The following is an 11,276-nucleotide window of genomic DNA, read 5'->3' as shown; positions in this document are numbered from 1 at the left end:
ATTATATATACACGATACGTTTGTTCTAAACTCTGAGTCAGGTAAGTCTCAAACACAGATTTGTATTTTTGAGAAAATTTGTGCAAAAAAATTTTTGTATTCAAGCTGATCATTCAAATTTCAAGACAAGAAACTCTGACAAAATATGGTAATGAAGAAATTGTCCACAACTACTGAGAAGAAGTTGACTGGTCATGTTCATATATTTTCCTTAGCTAGATTTAAAACCTTGTTGATATTAACGTGACTTTTCAAGGGGGACCTACAAATAAAGATGCGTGTTGAATGTTATAGGTTTATCTTAAAAACATTTCTTGGTGCCTACAGTGAACTAAACGTTATTTATCACATCAAGTCACTCCAGCTAAAATGTTCCTTAGGAATTTTTCTATCCATACACCCTATTATACACAGCATTTGCATTCACAGTAGAATTCATGCTATAAACAGCACAAATATTACAATTGCGATGACTTTACTTAAAAAATAAATAAAAACATCCTATTTGCCACACTAAAAATATAATAAAATTAAAGTATCAAAAATTTGTTTCAATTTGCACATTAATATTTCATTGTGTTTATTTTCGTTCGCTCTATTATGCAATTTCTAAGTCTGGGGAAACAAAATTTGATGTAATAAATTAAACAATTTAAAATGTACGAAACGTTTCTAAAGCCCAATTTATTGTGTAMATTATTCTAAAAATAAATTAGACACAAATAACTACCAGAAATACTGTGTTTACAGAGCGTCATTGATTAAGAACTCATTTTCCCATAAGCCTCTGCGAAAAGTCTGGTTTCTTTAAACGCAGCTGTCCAATAAACTGTGAGTCCTTCTTCATCTCAGCCAATAAGGACTCTGTTGCTATCACCACTTATATTTATAGTAAATTGTTCTGCACCGAAGAAGACGACAAACATCTATCCGCCGTATAAACTAGAGCCAGTGAGGATCGTTTGGGGATGTTACGTTAAAAATACATTTTATATAGAGTGGTGGTGAAAACAGCTTCTAAAAAACATTAATTTGCATTTTTTGCTGTACTTGTTATACAGAAGAGTACTAGCTAGCAGGTATGAGAAACGGACATTAGAAAGTAGTTCCTGTCGTCACGGGGGTGTGGGCGAGTCACGCTGTATAAATACGCCGGGCTGTCAAACAGTAAAGTTTAAGTGGCCCAAAGTGTCAGAAGAAGTAGAAACACCCCTGCACGTCGGAGAGTTTGCACAGTACTGGGACGCGGAGGAGAAAAACACGATGGTATTATGAAAAATATTAACCATCTCAACCCGTGACTCGATAAAAAAATATACATATATATCTCCAAGTCAGAGATATCGCATGGGAATTAATACAAAGACGCAGGAGCAGCGGCAAGTCCAGCTCAGATAGCACGTATAGGTGAGTAATTAAGCCTAACCTGGTGGAGAATGAGGGTCATTTATCCTAAAATATGTTTATTTCGTGCGAGTGAATTGACAATATCTTGGTGAGATGTCCTGGTGTTTTTCCATGACTGTAATGAATGGCTGTGCTTGCTCAATAACTGAATAAAGCTTTTGTTTTGAGTCATCTTCCTACATTAGCTGTGCTAAGCCCTTTTAAAGTTCATTTATATTTCTTTGTTTCTTAACGAGGCAGATTATATTGATGAMCTGCCTCATTGCTCATTTGCAACTTAATTAGCTTTATAATGTAATTTCCAGTGCCTTTTTTAAAGGAAAAGGTTTTGTTTCCCACTTGCGTGTCCTCTTTGCTCCAGTGCCTTTTAATCTTCCAGCTGCTCCCTCTCTATCTTGGTTTTGTCTATGCAAACAGAATATTGATGTTTGTCCTTCTGCTCATTTGTCTAATCTTAAGCTTTTTATCATTCCTTAAAGGCAAAACACATTGATAGCAAAGGGGATGGGCAAGTGTTTAAAATTTAAAGCTCTGTTAGGGGAAAACAGGGGTTAAAAAGGACAAATTCCAGCAATAATTTGAAGCAGGCCTCTTGAATACKTCTCATCTTGAATGCAATGCTTCAGAATGGTTTATTTGCAGARAAATATGTGCTGCTGCTTGTGCTTTTTGTCTTGCCTATAGCATCTTTACTGGTCAAACCCTGACACGCCGTGCTTGTTTTGCAGCACACTCTGTCCTCATAATGAAGCCTATGTAAACAAAAATAACAGCAGGGATCCTGCTGATGCCCTGACTTGCACCAACAGGCCTAGCAAAAACAAACAAACAAACAAAAACAGCCTTTTTTCAAATCTGCATAGGAAGCATTTAGATAAAAGGTAGACGAGGGCTTTTGTGAAATGCGTTATTCTGAAACCTTTGCAAACCTGAGCCGTTCCTTTAAATGTCACTGGATGACACCATCATTCTCCTATTTTTTTAATAACAAGATGTACCAAATGCAGTCCGTGCTTTAGCTGTCTGCACTCAGTGTTTTCACAGATGTTTCAAGTGATGGCTCCTTTCCATCAGCCTCTCCAGCTCATTATAATCAAACTGGTAGAAATGAATTTGTTCCACAGATGAGGCAAAAGGGATCCCTTTCAAATAAGTCCCCTGTCCTAATCTTCAATGTCATGTGAAAGTAAAATTCAAAGCTGGTCTCTGTGCTCCTGCAGCCATGCACCTGGCCTGTGCAGCTTTGCCTCTAATAACATTAGAACTGTCTTTAATCGGAGATGTCTTTCTAATCTTAGCTGCTGAATCGCCATCTGGCTGGAAGGTGAACGTGAGGAATTGTTTTCCCTCAGTGTGTGTGTGTGTGTGTGTGTGTGTGTGTGTGTGTGTTGCATGCTGGGAAGTTGTGTTCAATCGGTGAAGCCTCCTGCCATTTTCCCCTACTTTTTTTTAACCCAATACCACCGGAGTCGGTTTGTTTGCATGTAATCTATCGTTCGGTTCGTGTCTCCATGGTGACTCAGTCTCTAAATTGAAGCTTTGAGACVGAAGCACTTTGCAGGATCACATTTAGATTATACAGGATTTATGAAGCTCAACATTGCAGCATCTGTTCCATCCGTCAGTGCATTCTGCGGCTGACAAACTCCAAATTTAAATCGATTTATTTACAGTTGCCTGTTTGAGTTTTTCTATATTTAATTTTCTCTCACTTAACACATTCAGTTGATGTCCTTTGGCTTTTAAAGGTTTATACTGCCATTCTGTGATTTGGATATATTATGATTAAGCAGCTGGAGAYCAATAGATTAACAGTTTGCTTCTGTCTTCACATTTAGGACATCTAAACAGGACAAAAAGAACCTTCAACCAGCTGCCTCTGCCTCCCAGAGGCCTTTGCAATGATGACAKTAAAAGAATCGACCCCTCCTCAATAAACCAGAGGTACAGACTTCCTGCACCTGCGCTCCCTCCCTTTTGAGCACCATCGTTTGAACATTTCGTTCCCAAAACGACTTTCGCCTGGTGCAGACATGCATCTAGAGGTCAAGGTGGCCCTCAACTTCATCGTGTCCTACCTGTACAACAAGCTGCCTCGACGTCGAGCCGACCTGTTTGGCGAGGAGCTGGAGCGGATACTAGTTTCTCGCTTTGATGGACACTGGTACCCCGAAGCCCCTCTCAGAGGTTCTGCTTTTCGCTGCATCCACTTGGGAGTGCCGAGGGACCCGGTGGTGGAGCTGGCCGCCAAACGAAGTGGGCTGGACACGGAGGAGGTGCGCGCGAACGTGCCCGCGGAGCTCAGCGTGTGGATAGACCCTTACGAGGTGTCCTACCAGATCGGAGAGAAGGGGCAGGTGAAGGTGCTCTACCTTGAGGACCCCCCGGGCCTTGGTTGTGACAGTGAGAGGGCTGAGGGTCCGATGAATGAGGGTCAAGGGGACGTGGAGGCCGAGGAGGCCAAGAACCTCGGCTTTAACCCTGACGCTCAAGTGTTCGTTCCAGTTGGGAGTCAGGCGTCTCCTGCCCTGCTGCCGTCCCTCTCCAGCTCCCCCACACCTCTGTCTGCTCCTCCTTGTCCCGGYCTCTTCAGCTACCCCAACTCCAGCACACCCACAGACCCCGGGGTCCACTCCTCCAATACCTCCACTCCTTCTCCTCCCAGCGGCGTGCTGCCCTACCTCTCCACTCAGCAGCTGCCCTCCACTCTGGCTCCCACCCGCCCGCAGCCCATCACTTTCACCACCGCCAGCTTTGCCGCCACGAAATTCGGCTCCACCAAAATGAAGAAGTGCAGCGGGGCCGGGTCGGCAGCCGGCTCCGGCGTCATCGTGCCGCCGCCCCAGAGGCTGCTCTCCCACTCTCCCACCACCGTCTTGGCGCCGGAGCTGCTTAAGCACAAGCCCCTGTCTCTGTCGTTGCACTCGCTCGGCGGTCCCGTCCCCAGCCAGCTCTCTCCCAGCGCCAAAGAGTTCGTCTACCCAGGGTCCCCGGGCCCCCTTTACTTTGACACAGACACCCAGTCCACGCAGCCTCACGCCAGCCACCTTCAGCACACGGTCGGCGCGAACCCGACCTTCGACCCGTTCTCCAGCCCCCCCGCTCAGAGCGTGGGCATCATTGGCGGCAGCGGAGGAATCTCGTACATGGAGAAGCCTCCGTTTGTTGACGGTTTAGGAAGCTACAGTCTGCAATATCCCAGCCAGTCCTTCCAGCCCGTTGTGCTGGCCAACTAAGCCTCTATTTGTAATAAGAACTGGTTAAAGGTGAAGTTGGACGATGCTCCATATTTTCAGTTTTTCTAACAAGTTGTTCTAATGCTAACAAATGTCAGGAATTTTATTACAAAGATTAAAAAAACATATAGAATTTATTCTGCTGAATATTTTGTGTTTTTGAATTTATGATTTATGATCCCCTCGGTTTCACCCTCCCTGTGTCCAGTGTTGTTCCTTGTCACTTTCTCTGCATCATCATCAATAAGAGAGGGTGGGGGTGAGTTTCTTTCTCCTTGTTTTTTTTTTTTTGCGTTCTTGCTGATCACTAATTTTTGATGAATGTTAACGAGGGAGACATTTCTGTTCTTGACTCYCACTCTGATGGACTCAGCTACAGCTATAGCTCCATTTTTAACTGCACTGTCATGCTGTGAAACAGGACTTTGCCAAGTCCTGCAGGGAACYACTGCTGTGGAAAACTCAGCACTTTGCTCTGCAATCTGCTCTGCCCTACTTGCCACAAATACAGAGGAAGGAGGAGGGGGCTCTTTGTCTTTGCGTGCAGTCCTGCTCTGTTTTTGTCATGGCTCGATCGAGGGGCTGCTTGTTCGTGCGATGGGACTGTTATCTTTTAATGGTCYAACGTCGAAAACCAGTAATCGTTGGCGTGGAACGTTCGTGCCACCGGGGTTTAAGTGKTGCGAGAGCAGGAAGGGCAGCATCGCTGAGTTGGAACGTGACAATGAAGAATGTATCGTAGCTGCTAAGAAAAATGCTCAGTGTTGGGGGGTGGTGGGGAGGGCAGGTGTTGGAGGAAGCTTTTATGAATGTGATCGAATTGATTTTTTTATGCTAGCCACGTGCTGATACCTCAATCAAAACACGCAGGGAAATGACCGGACATTAAAGACGCTTCACACATTAATGTGCACACCCACAGTATTCCAGTCAGCAGTGTGTGAAGGTGAACAGGCGGCGAGGGAGGGGGGTGCAGCAGCTAAGCAGTAGGGATTGTGGTAAATGGCTTAGCATGYCTTTGACGATGGAGAGGTTTTTCCTCCTTGTAGAAAGGTGGGAGGGATGTTTTGTTTTTGTTTAAAAAAAAGGGAAGAAGGGAGAGAAACTTCTAGATGATTCTGTCGCCTTTGTGCCGACCAGGATGTGTTGGGCTTGAAAAGCAGCGCATTAAAACTCCGAGCACGTTCCTGGTGAGGTAAAATGGTCTCAAAGCCAAAGGCTTGCACTATTCTCTGCCTCTTCTTGAAATTCTCCAGCAGTCTCTGTCAAGCTGTTTGCAGAGAAAGGAAAAAGAAACAAAAACCCAAGTCCGTCTCTGCCCAGCTGCAGTGATGCGAACAAAGAAAATAAACTTTTCTCCAGGCGTGCAGCTTTTATRAGACAGCTCATCAGATATCTGAGACTAACGTTGTATATTTAACAGCCGGGTCGTCGTCGATCGGTCACTACAGTGGACATCCACATGTTCAGCTGTTCAGGCACTTTATTACTGATGTCACCACAGCCATCAGCGCTAAAACCCTCCTTTTAACCTCTGCCTGGTTGTTGCACATTTTTATTGTTAAAAATCACTTGGAGATTAACAATAGAAGCTAAAACTTCATTACATGGTGTCAGGATAGCAGAAAGGTGTCAGACCTTTTTATTCTTAGCTTCATAGCTGTTTACTTGAATATTTCCCACATTTGAAGTTTTATTTTGTTTTTCATCTCAATGAGGACCCCTGTTGGTTCTGTAATGTAACATGTTATTCATAACCTTGAACTCCTGTTTTTGTTTTCCCATATCTTCAAAAAGGTACGTTTCTTTAAAAATATTTTTGATAATTATTTTCCTAATTTTCTATATATTTTTTGTACTTTTTTTTTTCATTTCAGTTGAATGTGATAAAAGAAGTGGTGACAGGATTGTGTATATAAATTTAAATTTGTTTGGTTCTGATTGGTTTTTTTTCTTTACATCCTCGATTTTCTTTTTTTTTCTTTCCAAAAATGAATATGCAAAGTGAGACAAAATAAAGTTGTACGGAATAAAGTACTGAATGTGTATTGTACCTTTTCCAGTATTTGCCGAGTAAGATGGGTAAATATGAAATGTAAAGTTGGATTTTAAGACTTGAATGTTTACGGGGAGTTGTAGGAAATGAAGGCCAGTCCCACTCCCATATGGAACTGAACCAAAAATCCCCAAGTCCAGGTTTCGTTTTTTTTTTTTTTTTTAGATGATATTTCAGTCCTTGGATAAATTCTGATTGACTAAAGAAGTAAAACTTATTCAGACATTCCCAGTTAAATGGACTTTCTTTAAACTCTTTGTCCTCCATCAGTCAGGATGTTTTTGTTGCTGATGACCATTATTTCCACACTCTTTGCTCACACAGATGCTCGCCCCTCTGCAGTGCAGTCTAATGCCATAATTTTGAATTACCTCTAAAGAGCCAAGGGGTTTGGACCACTCCGCACCCCCAGAAAACAAAACCTATGCTTCTCTTCTGAAGGAGAGTCGCCGTAAACGACCAGTTTGAGAGGATGGAGGAAATGAGTGCGGTCTAACTGTTGACCTGCTGAAGATAAAAATCAAACCTGCTCAGTTTGTAACTAACTTCCATGTCAAAACAATGAAAGTTTGACTGAACTGACTCCAAATCTACTCGAAATGCAGACAAGCAGGGTTGAAAATGACAGAAAATGGAAAGATTTTGTATCCTGATGTCCTTTGCTTACATCGATGTGTGCGATTGATTTTGCACTTTGGAATATTTCATTGTCATAAAATGAAGTTTATTTTCTATGTAAACTTTAACATTTAAGAGTACAATAGATGTAATTAAGAGTTCAGATATATTAGTGCTTTGTTTCCTGCTTGTGTTTTATTTTCTTTTTCCCTATTTTGTATCTGATCTGTACACCCTGTAGATGTCTAATGAATCTTTCACTACTGAAATGCAATGACCTGTTTTCTGRGCTGCCCCTCAGGAATGGGGAGTTACTACTGCGGTTTCTTATTGTATCGATTCCTTTTTTAAGTTTATAATAAAAGCAGATTGGCAAAGAAAGAGGAGGAAAAAAAAGAAGCATGGAAGTTAATGCATCTGTCGTCCTTGTCGTGTGTGTCGTCAAAGGTGGGACATGTTGGAGAGCGAAAGCTGATTTTAAAAAGAGGCAGCAGAGAAAGCACAGAGCAGCGTGTCCTCTCGTTGCAGTAAACAAATTCAGAGGATGTTTGATCAATAATTCAAAGCGAAGTTGGAATCCTTGGATGGAGAGCAACCAGATTGCTCCACCACCCACCTCAGCTGGACTCGTCCCAGCAGACATTACTTTACATTTCATCAGCCGGCACTCGGGCCGTGCTGTGCCAGTGTCTCCGTGCTGAAAGCTTGTGAGCCTGTGTAAAGACACAGTTCAGACCTTTTGAAAGTGTGGGGGGGGGATGGTTTATTTTAAAAGATCTAACTAATAACATCTTACCTGTAAGCTTTTTTGAATGACCTGAAATAAAAGTGATGAGCTAACAGCTAGTCTGAGAGGAGCCAGAATGGATTGCTGCTGACAGCAGTTCAAACAAATGTTTTTATCACCATCATTTATTTATGTTGAGTTATGTGTTTATTTCAGAGTGCAAAGCAGATGCCAGCTGTAGCACTTCCTGGCAGGAATAACATATTGATTAACCGTGTAATGTGCAACTGATGGTATGTCGAAAAGTTTATAAAACACAACTATGGGGCGCCAAGTGTAAAATGAAATGTTAAAAAATTTTCTCTAACATATATTTCATTATGTAGCTCACCTTTTTGAGTGTTAAAAAACTTTCCACTAACATTTTTTAGATATTTAGCTATTTTTTACTAAACTTTAAATTCAAARGTTAAAAATATTTTTAATTATTAAATCCCAAATATAAGTGGTTAAATCTAAATGTAAAAGTTAAACTTTAAATGTTAAAGTTAAACGTTGACATTCACATTAAGGTATTTTGGAATGGAACACAGACTTTGCTGTTGGTGGTCTGCTCCTGTTATGATGTCATCATTCTGAGACAACAGCTCTGATGCAGCTGAAGCTTCCCTACAACACATCAGTCTTGCAGTTATGGGGTGTTGTCTGAGCATTAATAAATCCAGACTGCTGTCATTTAAACTTAAATCATAAAACTCGTGTGGCAGCTTGTGGCAGCAATGCCATCAATTTCACATTTGGTGATGCAGACTGCACAGGAAACTCTACAGCTAACTGTTGCTGCCATTTACAAACGTTTTGTAAAACAGACAGTGATGTAGAGGTTTATGATCACATGAATACGGTGTGCCAAACTCATTTTCACTGAGGGCCACATGAGCATCGTGGTGGTCCTCAAAGGGCCAGCTATTAATGTCCTGATGCATCTCAGTAATCCAGGTAAAAAATCAAAAAGAAAAAAATTGTGTAGGTCTTCTGGACGGGTTCTTCTCTAATGAAACGTTTCGTCTCTCCTCCAAGAGACTTCTTCAGTCTGAGAGTTTCAGGCAAAATTCAGGCTTTTAAGCACTGCCTCCATGTGACTGATACTCACATCACATGGCTATTGTTGACAACTAATTAACACCTATTGTTAACAGGGGGTGGAGTGATACTGGCAATAGCAGCGCTGTAGGAGGGGGACAGCTGAAAACGGAGGCCTCCACCTCTGTTTAATGATGGACGGTCTTTCTTCACAAAAATGGCTTCTTTCACTCCTCTCTCAAACCAACGTTCCTCTCTATCAAGAATGAGAACATCCTCATCTCTGAAAGAGTGACCGCTGGCCTGTAAATGAGTGAAAACTACAGAGTTCTGGCCATTAGATGTAGCTCGTCTGTGTTGGGACATTCTTTTGAACAGTGGCTGCTTTGTTTCCCCGATGTACAAACTTGACTAGACTATCATATGTTTAGACTGAAGAAGTCTGTTGGATGAGAGACGAAACATTTCATTAGAGAAGAACCCATCCAGAAGACCTGTACAACTTTTTTTTGGCCAGTTATTAACTTCAGCATTTCATCTTTAGCTCTTCATCTCATTGTTACAACTGAGCACCGCCAACAAACAATAACTGAGCTCTACATGGTATTTCCTGCATAGAAATAATACAGAAATACTATTAAAAGTAAAAGAGATTTACTCAGTGTTTTTTGGTGAGTAGCCGCRTTCTGTGTTTCAGTTTTGAATTTACAACTTGTAAGTGGGAAATTCCTACTTCACCTCCACTTTGTGGTGAGGTGCTATCATTTTGTGGGTAAAAAAATGGACACGCATTATGGGAGATCTAGTTTTGGTCAATGCTAGCTTTAAAGCAGAATGTGTTTATTTTCAGACATTACATCTTTAAAGCTCTTGTGACCACATGAAATGCCGTGGAGGACCACATTTAGCCTGCGGGCCATGAGTTTGACACGTGTTTTAGAGATTTGAGTTGCTTGAAGATCTACATTGGTCTCTTAGCCCTGCTCAGACAAGCTGATGACTCATCAATTTATTCAGAATTAAATTTGATTAAAAATGAATTTAAAAAGTGCCATCTACAAGTAGGGTATGGTTTAAAATCTCCTTTCAAAATCTTTGAACTGTCCTTTAATCTGCACGACTGGGGGCTCTTCTTCAGCTGCATCTTCTTTGTGTTCACATCTTCAAACGCAGCCCTGTTCAGCTGTCTTCCTCCATCCGTCTAACCCTTTTTGTCTCCCTCCATCCTCCTCAGACACACACACCCATCTCGCTGCTCTTTGAGCCTGCTGCCGTTACGCAACATGGCTTCACCGTGTGTTCATTACGTAACATCTCCTACTCCTCTGGAATACTGATGAGCAGACTGAAGCAATGATGGGAATATTTGAAAAAAATATATTTACATAAAACTAAATCAGCTCTTTGTCTCTGTGCATTCTCAGGGCTGTTGGAGACGAGGGCGTCATCAAACCGTGCTCTTTTGTTATCCGGTTGTTTCTTTGTCTGCAGCTGCTGCAGCTGCTGGATGACTCAAGGGTCAAAGCCGGAGTCCATCTGTCATTAAAATCCACTTTATTTCAGATGCATTTTACAAGACATAATTACTACAGCTGCATGTATCAGATACAAGATTACAAAAACATGTCGATATAAAAACAGAAACAAAGGGGAAAACACATTAAAATGTCTCCAAGAATACAGAAGTTCTTTATCTTGAAGTATTGTAGGTACAATAAACAGTAAACAAAGAGTCACTGATGCGAAGCACTTTAAATCAGTAGCAACATGCTTCATTTTGCTAATCTGCTGATTGCAAGTTTCATTCAGGAAAACGTAAGTCTGATGCATCTGGTTCTCTGACACATATTTTTATTTTTTTAATCMTCTGCAGTAATAAAATATTTAAAACAAAATAAACAATTCTGTTTTGAACAGTCGTTAGTAAAGGTGGCACGGGGCTAGTTTTTTTTCTTCACCTTTATTACCAAAACTATATTTAGCATCTGCAACTTGCTAAATATTATTTAACAATTTCCTCTATTTTAAGCTCATTTTTAAGGTGCTTCACATCAGACAAATCAAGTCTGCTACATATTCTTGAGATACTTTTCAAAATATAAATTAAAGGCTGTCTTTATTCAATATTATGCCAAATATTCTTTATGGG

At 41.4% G+C, this 11,276-nt stretch overlaps 1 protein-coding gene across 1 annotated transcript; it reads left to right on the top strand.

The window, feature by feature from the left end:
• The first annotated feature begins 1,167 nt into the window (after positions 1-1,167).
• tob2 (transducer of ERBB2, 2) lies at positions 1,168-6,680 on the top strand. Its single transcript, XM_013999965.1, has 2 exons — positions 1,168-1,407; positions 3,246-6,680. Exon 2 carries the CDS (start codon positions 3,441-3,443, stop codon positions 4,641-4,643), a length of 1,203 nt encoding a protein of 400 aa, XP_013855419.1. The 5' UTR covers positions 1,168-1,407; positions 3,246-3,440; the 3' UTR covers positions 4,644-6,680.
• Positions 6,681-11,276: the final 4,596 nt, after the last annotated feature.

This window comes from Austrofundulus limnaeus, unplaced genomic scaffold, assembly GCF_001266775.1.
Source record: "Austrofundulus limnaeus strain Quisiro unplaced genomic scaffold, Austrofundulus_limnaeus-1.0 Scaffold2593, whole genome shotgun sequence".
NCBI classification, from domain to species: Eukaryota; Metazoa; Chordata; class Actinopteri; order Cyprinodontiformes; family Rivulidae; genus Austrofundulus; species Austrofundulus limnaeus.
This window is presented reverse-complemented; position numbering and strand designations above follow the sequence as displayed.